The sequence below is a fragment of the Haliaeetus albicilla genome, chromosome 3 (genome assembly GCF_947461875.1).
Source record: "Haliaeetus albicilla chromosome 3, bHalAlb1.1, whole genome shotgun sequence".
NCBI lineage: Eukaryota > Metazoa > Chordata > Aves > Accipitriformes > Accipitridae > Haliaeetus > Haliaeetus albicilla.
Genome location: NC_091485.1, coordinates 55,766,595 through 55,783,108, shown reverse-complemented (window position 1 = coordinate 55,783,108; position 16,514 = coordinate 55,766,595). Strand labels below are relative to the sequence as shown.

Here is a 16,514-nt window from a genome sequence, read left to right as displayed (position 1 = left end):
GGTGGCAGCTCGGAGGCAGCTCCAGCCCTGGAGCCCTGCACCCGTTTCGGCACGTGAGAGCAGGAGCGTGGCCGCAGCGCGGAGCCCGACGCCTGGCTGGGGGACAGGCAGACCCAGCCTCCCACCGCTCCCCCGGCCTGCGTGCACACACCATCCCCAAACCTCCGGCCGTGAACGTGTTATCCTAAAAATGACGTTTCATTGGCAGCACTGCTCAGAGAAGAAAAGCTTGCTGCTTCTTCAGCTGCATGTGCCGTTTGCCACGAGCTCCACTGAAGGATGCTGCCGACCGTCTCCGAGAAAAGCAACAAAGTGCTGCACACAAGTTCTGTAAAGAAAATGTTTTATTTAAAGTGTTAAATACCATCACCAGAATGAGTTTGATTTACATTAGTTGGTGTTCATTACAGGCCTAATCTGCCCTTTTTTTTTTTCCCCCAACTGTAATTCCTTTTAACGTTTTAAAACATACTATGTACAAGACAGCAGTGATCACTGGAATAGTGCTATTTACATGACTAAACCATAAGTAGAGTTGCAGACGTGTGAAAATTAAAAAAAATACATTAATTTTTTTAAAATAAATACTGCATAATGACAAGTATGTACAAACCTTCCATGCGTCATGTCCTTGATTTTAAAATTTGAAATAATTTATCTAGGACTATGCATACAAGAATGTGTGAGCACATCCCACAGTATCAGGAAAATGCTTATGTATTTTTGTTTAATATCCTAGGGGATACTGTAGACTGTATGTTAGTAGTATTTATTTGCTGCTGGTAGACAGGTGTCTAAATTATTTCAATAAATATAATTTTACCAGTCTGTCCGTTAACTTAACAATAATCCATTATATAAACTCTGAAGACAAGACACAATCTTGATTTATATGATATTGCACAAAGTAAAAGGCATTTTAAGTGATACTGTTATTACTTTTGCCCTCTTATGAGGCAGGTACAATTTCTTAATGGGAAACTTCAATAGATTTTCAAACAAAATCAGAATAATTCTGTGTGGCCTTAAAGGTAAATGTAATGTGTATTTCAAAAATTATTACAAGGTTTCAATATTAAACCTTAAATAGGTATTAAAGGCATACAAAGACCCAGAAAAAAAGGATATTTTGTTATTAAATGTTAGCCAGTTACATTCCTTTTAAATAATGAAATTTAAGGAGAAGCTTGAACTTGCAGCACCACCCAACGGTAGTTACTGTCTGCTACAAAAAACCAGGTTTTTGAAGATCCACTGACTGCAATGAGGGTTCCAGTAATGGTGTCAAATAGCTGTCGGAGTTGGTACTGATAAGCTTTCTTTAAGGCTATTTTACAAACCAAAGACTGATATTTTCCAGACTGATATTACCTAATTATATCTTTTGCAACACAAATAGTTTATGAAAATTGAACTTTACAGCAGAAGAACTGTATGAATTAGTAACCTTTGTTGCTTTTGTAATCTCAAAAATGTAGCAATTAATTTGGTTTAGCGCAAATAAAGGTGTTCAAATTTATTTCCTAAAAATCAACCAGGTACTTAAATTTTTCCTCTTTCCAAAAACCTTCAAGAAATGATAGTTCAACCTTTGAATGAAAGATGCTGGTGCTGAAAACAAATTTATTGAAGACATCTTACAACGGCCACATGATTCCAGTATTTTGCTGTAGAATTCAATTTGGAGGTGAGAAAAAATGAAAATAAGTTACCATGCACTGTACAATAAATTGCAAAAAGTTCAAATATCTTCTTTATCAAATACATGCGGAATTACATTAATGTACTCCCAAGCCATGTTGCAAAATCCTTTTCAACATGCTTGAAAAAAAGTAAGTTCTTAAACAATATTTTTCTCAAATAATTCAGAAATGCAGAACAATCTGCAACCCTGAACCAAATACGGGGCATAAGAGAGTAATAAGTCAAAAGGTAGCCATTTTAGAATATGATGGTCATCCTGGGAGGTAGAGGGGAAAAAGAGCAAAAGGAAGAAGGGAGACTGGGAGGAGAGATAGAGAAAGGAGGAGGTAAAAGAAGTGTACAATTTGCACATTATGTTGAACTTTACAAGGCTTGTACCTTTTACATTTAAATAAATTTAATATATTACACTTATTTCTTGTCACATAAACAGAATTTTAAATATTTGCTAGAAATTATTTTTTATTTTTAATATATGTCTGCAAAAATACAGACCATGACTGGTTTAAAGAATGATAAACGTGGTGTGTCTTTGTATCACCCTGTTGCATTCTCTTCCCTTTAAAACCATGCACTAGTGAAATTTATTTTTAAAAATAATATAAATTGTTGAAAATGGCTGATTTATTCTTTTTTTTTTTTGCAAGTTGCAGCCCCAAGAAAATAATTTAAGTGTTCAGCTAAATCTGTGTCCATGCAAAAAAGTTTCTTTAATTTCATACAGTACAGTATATCCACAGAACTTTATTTTTCAGAGAGTCCATCATATCTGGGGTTTCACTGTATCTATAGCTGGAGGTATGAAGCCCGCCACTTTAAGTCTTGAACCTTTTCAGTATGAAGAGTTTTCGGATCTTCAGCAACTGTTTCAAACGACAGTTGACTTTTCTAGCATCCTTACATTCTTCTTTTCTTCCAATGTCTGCTAATCCACTGACTCGTAACATGGCTTCATGGGAGGGTAACTCCATTTCTGTGGCATAATCAAGCATTAGGAGGGCAGGGCAGATAAATAAAGAAACGGGAGCAACAAAACAGATATGCCATTGAAAAGGACTTTTGTTGCATGAAACAGATTGATTCTTTTAGTTTAGTCCATGGCTTCAGATTGGACCAAAACTGAGTGTCCCTGAACTCCAAACCTATCAGTTCTTCATGACTTCAGTCCTTCACCTGAGGGCCTTCCGTAGGGCACAATGTGTGCAACTTCCTTGAGAACACAGGATCGCGTTGCAGCCCTAGAAACAGGCTCAGAAGACACAACATTAAGCATGCAGTGTTACCAGGGTTTGCGACCTGTAATTTTATTTTTTTTGTAACGCTGGTTGCTATGACAACAGTTTCACAGCTGCTATGAGCGAGCATACGAAGGTCCTGTTGAACTTTCAAGAGATGATTGGGAAGCTCTTCTAGTGAGAGGAGCTAAAGTTGGGTCTACTAGGGAAGAAGGAGGGAAGAGTTTGAACCACCCAATCACCATGTTGGACAGGTCCAGTTCATCTAAAAGTATCTGTGCCACTCCCATAAAGGATTTGTGATCCATACGTCCATAGTCTCCCCAAACAATTATCTGTTAGCAAAGGAACACAAGAAAATAGAAAAATTTCAGCAAAAATGATGACAGCTTCAATCTGATTCATCAAATGTCTCTGCTTATTTAATTATAGTAAAGAATGAAATATTTGACTGCTGACATAGTTTAGTTCTGTGTATACTAATCATGATGCAGTGACAGAAATGACCTGGGCAGTAACAGAGAAGTTATCCATGATACTAGAGAAAGCCCAGTGAGAGAAGGAGCCCATACATATAGAAGCAAAATAATCTACAACTAACTTTTGCTCTGCACTTTCTACTTGCACCAACAGTTATTACTGTAGTAGTTATCTGCTCAACAAGTATTTGAGATAGCAGAACTTGCCACATGAAGCATGAAAGGAAGTTTGAAACTCATTCAGTGAAAACTGTACAGGTGATGTTTTCAGATTTGGAAGAATATTGATGCAAATTACCTGTAAAACTTTTCCTTGGGGACTTTCTTCAAATGATAGAAGTTGCTGATAAAGTGGTTCCAGCGTTTTTCTTGCTACCTTTGTTTTCTTTTTGGCTATGCAGACTCCATTTTCTAATAGATACACCTTTACATATGGTGCTTAGAAGAAAGAAAATAAAGAACAGTAAGTAAAGAAGTCCAGATTTCTTGCATAACAGATGCGCTGTTCTATCACCATATGATAAAATCTGCCTTTTACTGGATGTATAACTTATATGAACAAATCTCCACAAGGAATATTAACATTTATTCACATGCAAAGCATCCATGCATTTCCTTTACTTTTCTCCATGGTATAATTTTTTCTTTACTTCTTTTTTTATGTCTCTCTTGCCATGAAACAATTCAGATTCTGACCTGGAAAATCAGATATTCCTATATATAGTATCCCTATACTGTACAGTATGCAAAATAGGCCTGTTAAGTAAATGAATGACTTGCATTGACTTTGGAGAGATTTGGATCAATGCTCCAAATTGTTAATAATTTCAAATTATCTACAAGGTGAAAATCAGTGAAGAAAAGACTCTGACACAATTTCTACTTTGGCAGAAGAGCTTGCTAAAAATATCATTATATTGTCCTTTTCACATAGTGTTATAGGACATCAGATTATAAAATAAGGAGTAAGTAGCAAATACTGGTCTACTTTTTGAGTAGTTACCTATTCCACACCTCTTGTTGATACCCTCTTCAGCCCTAAGATTCCTATATCACATCTTCAGTATATACCTTCCTTTCTACCCCATAACCAACAATGCATTTGCTGTTACTGAAATACTTTTTTTGTCTTCTGGTAGCCCAAACACCAGTCTGATTTTTTTTCTCCTCCTTAAGTCGGGTTGATTTTTTGTATACCATTATGCATTTCAGTGTACAATACTGTCATCTACTGATATGTGAATTTGCTAAGAATTTACATAAGTTGAACAGTAAAGCCTCAGAAGTTGGGGGTTTGCTGGATTTTTTTGGTAGAACTCTATTCTTGTTGCTAAGATTTTTCTTCCTTACCTGGCAGTGTCTTTGAACCTGGTTTTACAACAAGGCCACGGGCTCGGATTATTTCTACTTCCAGTTGTCCTTTCTTGTCCATCATTCCCACCTGGATATCTCCTAGACAACAGAAAGAAATCCTGGCATTGTAATTCAGAAATACCTCAATATATGAAAAGCTATGGGAATTTCTAGGATGAATGCATGATGACTTGTATGGTCTGCATTCCACCAGTAAGTATGATATGGATTTTAACACTACTAGATATTTTAATACTTATTCTCTTCACTGCTATTTATGTTAGTAAACAATTAAAAAACCCTGCAATAACATCTTGTCTCCCACTTCCCATGCCCCCATCACTTCAAATTAAATTATTTTTTTTGTCTTAAGAATTTCTGACAAAAATAAAGGCAGCAAGGGCATTAGTACAAAGCAGCTCTGTAAAACTGTTTAAAATCTCTTGCTATGAAAAAGCTATGAAAAGATAACTTGCGAATATAAAAAAAGCCTGTAAGCACAATAATAACAAATACTTTGCACCTAAATTTCCATTTTTATTCAATACTATCCAAGTGATTCAGAGAAAGGATTGGTCTCATTAGCCACATTTTAAAGTTAGAAAACTGAAGAAGAAGAGATAAAAGATTGAATTTTTCAAAGCACCTTTCTACTTTTGAGTGTCTTAATGAGCATCCACAATTATGTTCAACTTTGGCTGAGGTTATAGTTTTGGTCTTAACCGAGTTGTTCAAAACCACATGGGAAATCCGTATTTAAAGACTTAGACTCTAGATAATTTCTATGTTCTAATTACCAGACCCAGTAGATTATATCATATCTATAGGACATAAATGCTTACCCATTGATGGTGTTGCCAAAGTCTGTCGTCCTACAAGCTGGGCAGGACCAAGTCCATCCAGAAAATCACTGAACTGGCTGTCTGCAGCCAACCTTACACCGGGGAAAATCAAACTAAAAAATAATATTGAAAAAAACCAAAAATAAATACACTTGAATTTGCCCTTTTTTGTTTTCTAGATGTTTTGCATTTAGCGTTTATGGTTTTGGTACTACTGCTCACAAGGAACTTATTTCCACTGACAAGATTACAAAACAATTACTGTAATTTTCAAAACTTCAGTGTTCAACAAGCAGCAATTTGGCTTCTGGCATATAAACAAACAGGTGAAGAAAGCACTAACCCTCACTAAGTCTAATTTCCACAGTAATATTTTTCCATCATGCTCTCTTTTCCCAATGTACTAAAGACCACTGTTAATTATCGTAGTATTCATATGTGACCAGTTCAGTAAGATATTAATACATGCCCTTACCAGTAATTTAGTTACATGAAGGCATCTCAGTCAACATGAACTCAATGGCTGAATGTCATATGTATCCAGTGAAATTATTACATTAGACTGAACATTGGTTACTACTTTTAAAATCAGCATTCTTTATAAACCTTTTGTTTAAAACGTCTTTGGCAATGATGTCTATTCAATAATGGAACTGAAATCCATTGTGGCAAATGACCAAAGTAACTTAAAATCCAAATTCTTGCCATAAGTTATCTGTGACCCGTTACAAGGCAGTAAGAACTAATGAGATTTGTAATGACCAACCAAAAATAAATGTCCATCTCAAACGCATATATAGTGCATCAACTTGGACGTGTAAGATATATTGTCCAGTGTAGGTGTATCGTCCAGTGCTGTGAATACGACTAATAAATCTATGCACAATAAGATTTTTCTGGGCAATGTCTTGAACATACCACTCAGAAGTCTTTTAACTCGGGCTTTTATGAAAAGCATGACACATGACAGTCTCATACTTCTGCCCAGGATTAATTAGAATAATCTTTGAAAAACTCTTGAGCCCAGCGAAGGACACCTGGAAATGCTCTGCTCTGCAAAGCACAGACGTATGCAAGGAGTTTTCAGAAGAGGACCTGTCCTTTTCTGTGTTTTACCCGGTGCGCTGCACCCGCTGCCCCTCCTGCCACACCGCATGCCGATGCTCTGACCCACCAGGTGCCTTCCTCATGGCACGCCAGAAACGATCCTCATCCTTCCTGCACCAACAAGGGGAGATTCTTTTGGTCACAGGGGACGACTTAGGCTTGGTCCATCAACGACACTAGCTTGTGAAGGGAATTCTGACAGAAGAGGGCCTACAGCGCTCACCGCACTTTTGTCTAACTACCGGTTTCCTGGAGGAACGTCAGGCACCCCAGTTGTAACTGCTGCTTACTTTCCCTCAGAGCTGTAGCTGTTCATGCTCCCATCCGTCGACTCCCGGCTGGCCTGACGGGTCATCCAGTTCCTCATCTCCACAGCCAGCCCTGTCTCAGTGCTCCTCTGGACGGTGCTCCGCAGCTTCTTGCCCCCTGCTTCTGCGGAGACAAAAAAGCAGCCCCCATCGCACGGCGCTGTGGCGGCTGGGCCGCCCTGCGGGCACCACACCACCGCTCCCTGTGGCAGAAACACTCGGAGCCAGAAATCGGTGGCCTGTGCCAGAACTTCCAGTTAGAAAGGACCATTTTTTTTAAATAATAGGCAAGCAGCAGCGTAAATCTCTTTTACAGGACCTTAGCTCTACCACCGCCTGCTTTCCAAGGGCAGACAGCATACGCGCAACACGAGTCTGCCCACCGAGGTAACCAGATTTACACTATCCGTAGTCCGGTGTGTTTAAAATATGTTTTCTCTGGATGAATACATCCCTCTTAGCAATTCAATTAAAATGTTACCATTATGTCAAAACCTGCAGTGTCTGAGGAATGTTCTAATTCAGATGAATTATTTGATTTAAAAACATTTGGTCATCATCTGCTAAATCAAGTTACAGATATCCATTAGTGAGGACAGTAAACAACAAATCAAGAAGCCTTCCCATTCTTTCTTCTCTATTCACGCTCTTCTCATTTCACTAGCAGCTTTAACTGTATATCTAAAAAATACAGTATTGACTTTTATGCACAATATGAAACTTTATTACCACCTCCAAGAGTAACGTTTTTTTGTATCCGCTTGCATAGTTTAATTTTAGTTGTAAAAACAGCAAAGTGGCAGACAGCTGAGTATCAGACAAGGGAAAAAACACTCAAAACTTAATAAAGCAGCATTTTAGTGTAGGAATTTTGATCAAGACCTCAGCCAGAACATATGTTGAAAGCAAAAAAAAAGAAAGGAAAGAAATTAGTAGGAATGAAACTTCAGTTTTTCTTTCATGAATAAGACAGTCACTCCATGTCATTTCTGATTTTAAATGCTGGACCCTGCAATGGGGCAAGGAATTCTGTATTCCAATTTCTTTTATCTGTTCACTACCCCCCTGACTTCAGCACAGTGGTGTGTGATATACTGATAATATTATAAAAGAACAGTAACTCTAAATGTACACACCACCAAATAATATCAGAATTCTTAAACAGTGATACAATGAGGGTAGAGTAATATCCAATATCCTAGGATATCTAGGGACTCACTCTCTTCTGCAGTTGTTTGTAGCCTCTGCTACCCTTTACACCTTCTCTGGCTCATCATGTACCAGAGGTCAGAAGAACTGCTGGACCTGTGGGGTTGGTGAAGCTCTAGGATTTGAGAAAGGAAATGAGCAAGGGAGGAGATTGTCCTGGGATAAGGACTCTCACACCCCGAGAAGAACATGTGAGCACAGGGGCTGGCTTAGAGTAAGAGGACCTGCACCCTCAGACAGGGAATAGGAGCGGGACATCAATTTCAACGTCCACACTCAGTGTCACTCTGTCCTACAGGTTGCAGTGTAGGCTGAAGTCTCTGTGCTGGTTTTGGCTGGGATAGAGTTAATTTTCATTATAGTAGCTAGTATGAGGTTATATTTTGGATTTGTGCTGAAAACAGTGTTGATAATGCAGAGATGTTTTCGTTATTCCTGAGCAGTGCTCACACAGAGCCAAGGCCTTTTCTGCTCCTCACCCCACCCCACCAGCGAGGAGGCTGGGGGGGCACAAGGAGTTGGGAGGGGACACAGCTGGGACAGCTGACCCCAACTGACCAAAGGGGTATTCCAGACCATAGGACGTCATGCTCAGCATATAAAGCTGGGGGAAGAAGAAGGAAGGGGGGGGATGTTCAGAGTGATGGCGTTTGTCTTCCTAACTAAGTCTTACACGTGATGGAGCCCTGCTTTCCTGGAGATGGCTGAACACCTGCCTGCCCATGGGAAGAGGTGAAAGAATTCCTTGTTTTGCTTTGCTTGCACACACGTCTTTTGCTTTACCTACTAAACTGTCTTTATCTCAGCCCACGAGTTTTCTCACTTTTACTCTTCCGATCCTCTCCCCCATCTCGCTGCAGGGGAGAGTGAGTGAGCGGCTGTGTGGGGCTGAGCTGCCAGCTGGGGTTAAACCACGACAGTCTCCCAGGCCCTCCAGTCAGGAGGGATATTAGGTCAGATAAAAAACACGGGAATTTTAGTGAAGTGGGAAATAGACCCCCAAAACACCTTGAAACCCACTGGCCCCTTGTCAAGAAAGATTAATAACTTTGCAATATTTAGCAGTAGTGAGACATTTCTATAACAGTATCATGAGTGGTTTAAATCATATTGCTTATTACAAGCCTTCTATGCATTCCTTAAGACCATAACTTTTAATGAGTATATAAAAATAACAGAAGTAATAAATTTCCTCTAGAACTTCAGCTACCACATGAATTTATTACCCAACAGAGTGAAATAATTTTTTTACTACATCAAAACTACTTCTGAAAATGCCCATCAATACCTGGTGCAATAAATACAAATAAAAAAGATGCAAGGCTAACATTACATATGAAAAATTAAGGGCAGAAGCCAACAATTTCATTTCTATTGGTTTGTACTGTTCCAAGTGTCTGCTGGTTTTATTATTTATATTAAACTAATGAAAGCTGGCAGCTGACTTCCAACACTGGTCCAGAGTTGTTCTAAAATCCAATCACTCACATCAAAGAAATATTCCCACAAAACTGCCAGGAAAAAATTGTGCTACAGTTTTGTAGAAAAGGTGCACTGCATCATAGTTATATGTGAAAGGCACCCAATTCCTGAAGCTCCATGCTCTTTTCATTCAAGTATTGTTACAGGATATTGCTCTTACATTGTAAGAGCTCTTTTTGATTAGTAAGCATTTATTTTCGTTCAGCCGTGTTGAATGGTGGTCATTCTCAATTCATTGTTGCAAACATGATTTCTCTCATGCAAATTTAACAGAACATCTCCATCTTGCATGATTCTTCAATCTCTTCATGTCATATCTTTCAAAGATTTTGGGGTTTGGGATAAATATGTGTTTGAATATGTGATATGTGAAGGAGTACATAGTAACTTTTAGTAGGGCAGATTTTTTTCTGAATTAGAATTAAAGTCTGTATGCCTTCACTCTAGCAGAACATTCACAGGAAAAACAATCAACACATCTGTTGCACATCAATTTACTGAGAAATCAAGGCAGAACTGGTACAATTGCCATTCAAGTCTTCATAGAGGCACATGTGTAGCTGTTCTTAGCATCCCTCTGAATCTTATTTTTAAGCAGTTTTACTTTTTTCATTTTAACCAAAATAAGTGCTCTTGCTCACATGAAGACAGGCTGACAGCTGCAAAGATACAACTTGGATATAGCATGAAAGTTAGGCATGCATAGTATATCCAGCTTTTGTATAAGTGCAGGTGGTAAACAGTAATTATTTTGACCTTAACACTGAATTTAAGGAGGGTTGAAAGGAGGCTCTGTGAATAACTGTTTTCCAGATTTCAACAGAAACAGGCAGAGCTCTCTGATGGTCTCAAAAGAGAAATATCTGACCTTTCAGCAATAAGGCTCCTAATCATGATGTTGATGCTTTGTGAAATAAGATATGAAGACTTTAACAGCAAAATGGCAATTTGGAATAGAAGTAAAGAAGACGACCCAGATCACAGGCATGATTCCTGAGCCACTGCTTTAGAGATGAATATTCTTTCAGATTAAGCTAGGCTAAACTCATATGTAATAATACACATGAGAAATACCTACACTTGATTGTCCACAATACTTGCAATACATTGGTCCCTGGAAAAACGTAATAAATAAAAAATAATCCCACAACTCTTCAAACAATTTAAAAGCAAAGACAGTACTTACATAATCCATAATTTGTGTCTCATAAATTCAGCATTAAAATACTTAAAAAGTTGCAAGTAGCAATAAAAATGCAAAGTAGTTACTCAACTCAAAGAAATAGTCTTTGGTGCCATACTTCCAAGCTGTAGCTGGTAGAAGATCTGGTTGAAGGTCTTACCACTAGTAAATCCAAACTGTTTTCCCTCATTCCTGCCTGGAAATTAAAACCTCCTCTGTTGTGCTAATTCAACTACTTGTGTGGCTGCATTCTGTCCTGGACCCAGCCCCAAAGGAACAAATCAATATATTTTAAAGTTGTCCTTTTTGTTTTAAGACAAATCATTTCCCCAAACCATTTGTGAAAACAAACATACAGTTGAATGAACCCAACTGAGGTGATGCTAATCTCTAGCTAGATGAATAACTTGGGAATGCATCTGACACTAACACAGAAGTAAACATGTAACTAGTGCCACTGTAAAAGTGTGGGTTGGTTTTATAATCATAAAGTATATAGACATATACGCTCACCTCATGCTCATCCTGTTTTTAATACTACCAAATGAAAGGATGTAGAAGCAAGAGAGTTCAATAGTATATTTTGTTGCTAAGCGTGTTGCTGACTACCTACATTGAAAATCATTTTACTCACAATTTACTAAGCTCTAATAAAGAACATTGAAAATGTTCTCCAAATTAGTATAATCTAATTGCCCTAGAAAGAAGAAATTTCTCTCAAGTCCCCATCACAAATATGGAATATATTATCTGAAAAACACTAGTTCAGATTCTTGCAGCCATATTGTAAGGAGTGGAATAAATTACCAGAAATAATTGCTTTGGCATTTAAGAAAGCACATTCATTCTTACAGTTAATCACACTGGTAATTTAACTAATATGGTTACTGCAAATAGACTCCACAGGCCACATTTTCTAAATTACACATGGAATTATTTGTTCCCACAACTTGAGTGCAAACCACTTGCAAATTAGGGGTGCAAAACTACCAATACGATCTTCAGTATCAGCTGAGGACAAGTCAAAAACTGCAGTGAATGCAACAGATTGCCTTCCGTGATCTGGGATCTAGCCAGATGAAACTTGCCTCCGGCGGGGAGAGCTCGAGCTCTCAGCTCACTGTCAGCAAGAGCCTCCAACAGCTGCTCACCACCAGGCACAGAGCCCCCAGAGGGGACGTTGCTGGCGCAGGCAGAGGCAGGCGGGCCGTGCCAGTCCCCCAGTGCTACGTGAGCTCTCGGTAGGACTTGTACTGAGCACAGAGCAGCTGCGGCTTCAGGAACACACTCAAGTGCTTGAGGTGCCTCTTCTCTGCTCTCCTCACCTCACCTCACCTCACCAAAAAGGCTGCATAAAAACTGCCTCAGCCTTTTCATTTGAACTCAGGAGTTAGCTGCCTGTAAGTGACCCTTTTTCAAGAGTGAAGCTCTAGAGATCTGCTCTAGGCATGTTAAGAACAGGTTAGATAAAATCATCAGAGACAGTCCAAAAACTCTTGATCCTACCTAAGAAAAGGGAGATGGGGTAGGTCTCAAATTCCCTTGCAGTCACACAATTCTGCGTCTGGAACAGCCCAGGTTTGGGCCGCACTGAATGAGGCATTTAGCTCTTGTTTAAACACTGCTGGGAACCGCAGCTGAGTTGTTTCTTTTCTTGTGTCACCCACAGACCCCAAGCAGCAGCCACAGATTAAGATCTACTAATTTAAGCAGGCTTTGGGAAACCCAGATTCCACTGTCACCTCAGTTTGAGAAGCTATGAGCCCATCTCACCAATTCTCAGAGGCCAGTGCTAACGACCAGCTTATGAAGCATCCTGTTATGGTCCTTCTGATGGAGCTTTTTCACAGCACATGCCATAAGCATTTATGAAGCCCAAAGAGCATTTGCAGGTCCAGGGAGAAACTGTAGCCAGGGGACCTCCCTTACTTCGCACTTGTAAGGAAGAAGGGAAGACGTGTTCCAGTTCCTGCTCCCATGAGTATCTGAACGTAAAACATTGAGAAATTCCGACTGGGATGGGGATGTCCTGCCCTGATAGCCCAAAAGCAGAGCTGCCTTCAGTGGGGAAGCTCTTCAGTATGGGAGCAGCCAGGTTTGGAAAATCTCAGAGTCTGGACTGACAGCCTCAGTTTGTCCTATGCATTTTTTAATTTCTTGGGAGACCTCACTAGTTTTTCATTTTCAGTCAAAAAATACTTCTTCACTCTTGTCCTGTGCCTTTGTGTTTCCTCCTCTCTCTTTCCTCTGGCCATACTGGAAGCATGGTTAATTAACGTTAAGGTTAATTAAGAAGCTTTTGGGTCCCATTCTTGATAAATTCCCATACAGAGGACCCAAGAGGCAGCCATCACGAATCTCAGTTGTTCCTGGGATATAAAGCTTCGGCCAGGTTGCAGCATCCTTTGCTGCATTTCATTTCCCTGTCATGGCAAGGCTGGTCGTACCTTCAGTCTGGAAAAGATCCCTGTGGCTTGCTGTGGCCGCGTGATGCAAAGTCAGTTTACCACGCACTGCTCCCAAGCAATGCTGTGGTTTAAGGCAGGCACCTGCTCTTTATTCTCTCCCACTTTTTAATGTGTTTAAAGTTGTATTCTGCCACTTTAATTTCACTGCTGTGCTGATGTCCATTCTTCAGTCCTAACTGACCCTTCAGCAAATTCTGATGAGCACCAGACAATGGAAACTGCTTTTGTCTGTGTGGGGCATCCATCAGTTTAAGCTCTTCAACACTGGCGGTCCCAAAAGTTTTTGAAACATTTTTACAAGACTGAAGTGTTAACAAAGAGCTGTTTTTCTACATACATGATAATTACTTCCTGTTCCTAAAATTCCAGTATCCCCTGTACTATTATTCAGAATCACTACTGAATGTCCTACACATAAAAAGGACAAATAGCCATCTCTGACAGCTTAGAGCTTGTTTTCAATACTTGTGCTATGTAAAATGGAAATCCCAATTAAGCGTATACAGAACCACAGCATGGAGGTTTGCTGCTTGGCCATTCCCTTGACAAAGAATTTACCCCTGATAACAGATAACAGACAGCCAACAGACTGGGAGCCATCCCAGGGAATCAAAACTAAATAACCGCACCTGTAAGGTTGACAGATGTTAGTACTGATGTGATTTCCACTTCTCTTTTGGTTACTTGGTTCTGACTACGTAACAACAAACTGGCTATGCAGATCTGGTTGGATCCTTTGTTTTAAAGATCTTGATTACAGATCTTGATTGTAATACACAGTAAGAAAATAAACTATTTTTTATATTTTTAGTCACCTAATTGGCCCAAGAGAGATCAGGACATCTCTATTACTTTTAAATTATTTTTTTCAAATGTATGCCTGCAGGGCCAAGAAGGAATGTTTTCTTCAAATTTGTGTAAGATATATTTCCAAGTCAGCTGCTATCCTGAGGTTTACTGAGCTAGTAAAGTACCCCTTGACTAGCCAGTCCAACCAGAGATCCATAAAGATTTGAAACTAACTTGGAAAAACTCTGTTGCACGTTAAATGTCTCAAATATGGGATCATAAAAAAAGTTCAGTTCTGATTGCAATATAAAACCAGCAGACATCAAATGCAGAATTAATATGTTATCCTAATTACTTCTATTTAGAAATGCGCAACTCCTGACAGTGAGATGTGAATCAGGAACGCAACTGCACACAGCCACGCAGGCCTTTCCAGCACTTCTGCAGAAGTCTCTGTTTCTGTTACTAAGACCATTGGTTTTCTAGGTGTGCTCAAAAGCCTTGTATGATTGCTCTAAAACTGAACCCAGAGGTACAACAATGAAGTAGCACATGGCATAGATGTTCTTATCATTCAAATATCACAGGTCTGACTGTGCATATCTTGTGCATGTGTCAAAACAGAATGGTAGCATTTTACATCCACTTTGTACATCCTGTACAACAATCTACATGGCTACAAAAAGTGTAAAGCAGTGGGAAATCAGTCTCATCCCGAAGCTATTAAAATCCTGAAAAAATAAGGCAAGCAATTTTGTGGAATTACGTTCTAATTTTATATGCCATTTACATAAGGAATCACTAAATAGGTGCACATCTTCACCACAAGAAATTTTTAAACACAGTCTTTGATTTTGCCAATGACAAAGGATAACCATCTTAAGTAAAAAGAAACCACCACTGCAGTTTTGAGTGACAATGTTTTTACGTTTATATGTACATTCAAATTTCTGGATGTATAGCATTCTTATGCACTTATTAATAACAATTATTCCATGCAGTGCCAAGAGCAGATTAAAACTTCTTAAACAGGGAAGAGTGTATATATTGAGGAGCTTAGAATTGCTTTTTTTATTTTTGTATTACATGAATTGAGAGATGCTTTCTAAATAAGCAATAATGACAGTAACACCATTCTTTAACCCAACCTTGATTATTTTTAGTGTAGCTAGGGTCACTGCATACACTATCAGATGGATCTGCACAGCATTTTTGAATGATGTAGCAATTCAACACCCTCTATTAGGGCTTAATGAGATAGATGATGCCAAGTAGTTGGATGGCTACTGAGAATACACAAATTAGAAACAGTTCTTCCTCCTAGCTTTGTCTAAGATGAGTAATGATACCATGCAAATATCATTATTTAAATAACCACAGTTCCCAAAACTCTGAGCAAATTTCACATTGTAATGACCCATTTTCAAACTACTGCTGTTAAACATTTACCTCTCCAATTGAAACAATGGCAACACAGCGTGCCGCTGCTCTGACTATACTGTTGACCTTGCCATTGAAAAATGACAATTACAGCATGTAGATATAAGTGAGAGAGTTTTTTTCAGGTTTATGTAGGTGCCACCAGAGATGAAACCTCTCATACAGTGTAGCTCCACTGCTGCTGTTATAGCCATACCTGAGTTACCTGTTAGTTATTCAGGTACATGCTGCAGTGTAAGTAGCAGCTCAGAAGAGAAATACAACAAATGTAAGAGAAACACAGCTTTAAAACTCTGTTGGGCATTTCTATCATATAGTCAGTTTGAAGTATGTTGTACTTTCAATGTCAATCCTTCTGCAGTCTCTTCTACTTTTCTGTGGATTTTCCACGTTTCTCAGAATACATGTGTTTTATTTGTCACACTCTTTACTTCACCAGCAACACTGTAGTTTTTTCTATGCTTCTTTTTTAAAAGGTCTTACCCGTCTTGGCATCTACATCTACTTCATCAGTATAGCACCTGAGTGTAATTGGTAAAAACACTTGGGACTGGATAGAGAGATGCAAATTGCTGGAAATGACTTCTGTACTGCTTCCACCCTGGAGTCAGCCCAAGGAGCTGCAGAAGCGGGAGAGACCCAGCCCCACCACACTGACGGAAAGGCTGACTCAGCCCAGCCCCTGAGCAGTGCCCTAGCAGCAAACATACAAAATTATCGACCATAAACTTAAATGTCATATAAATTCTGTATGGAATGATTATTATTCCATATTGTGAGTGATTTTTATCCTCTAAGATGAGCCACCCCACTGTTGCATGAGATGCGCAGCAGACGGTCTCTGGCGTGTTAGCATTAATCAAGCCAGGGTCTTTAAAGCTTCATCTTTTACAGCGATACCCTGCCACAGGGCAG

The 16,514-nt window shown here is 39.1% G+C and overlaps 1 protein-coding gene across 50 annotated transcripts in view; it reads right to left on the bottom strand.

Moving 5' to 3' along the window:
• Nucleotides 1-326: 326 nt before the first annotated feature.
• The window catches only part of RIMS2 (regulating synaptic membrane exocytosis 2), a 491,423-nt gene continuing 475,235 nt past the window's right edge, over nucleotides 327-16,514 (bottom strand). For all 50 annotated transcript variants that reach the window (XM_069779840.1, XM_069779846.1, XM_069779845.1 and 47 more), the window contains 5 exons: nucleotides 7,011-7,152; nucleotides 5,614-5,726; nucleotides 4,769-4,870; nucleotides 3,717-3,856; nucleotides 327-3,274 (listed from right to left, as the gene is read on the bottom strand). In XM_069779840.1, coding sequence (XP_069635941.1) covers nucleotides 3,056-3,274; nucleotides 3,717-3,856; nucleotides 4,769-4,870; nucleotides 5,614-5,726; nucleotides 7,011-7,152 — 716 coding nt within the window. In that variant the 3' untranslated portion in view covers nucleotides 327-3,055. The remainder of the gene's footprint in view (nucleotides 3,275-3,716; nucleotides 3,857-4,768; nucleotides 4,871-5,613; nucleotides 5,727-7,010; nucleotides 7,153-16,514) is intronic.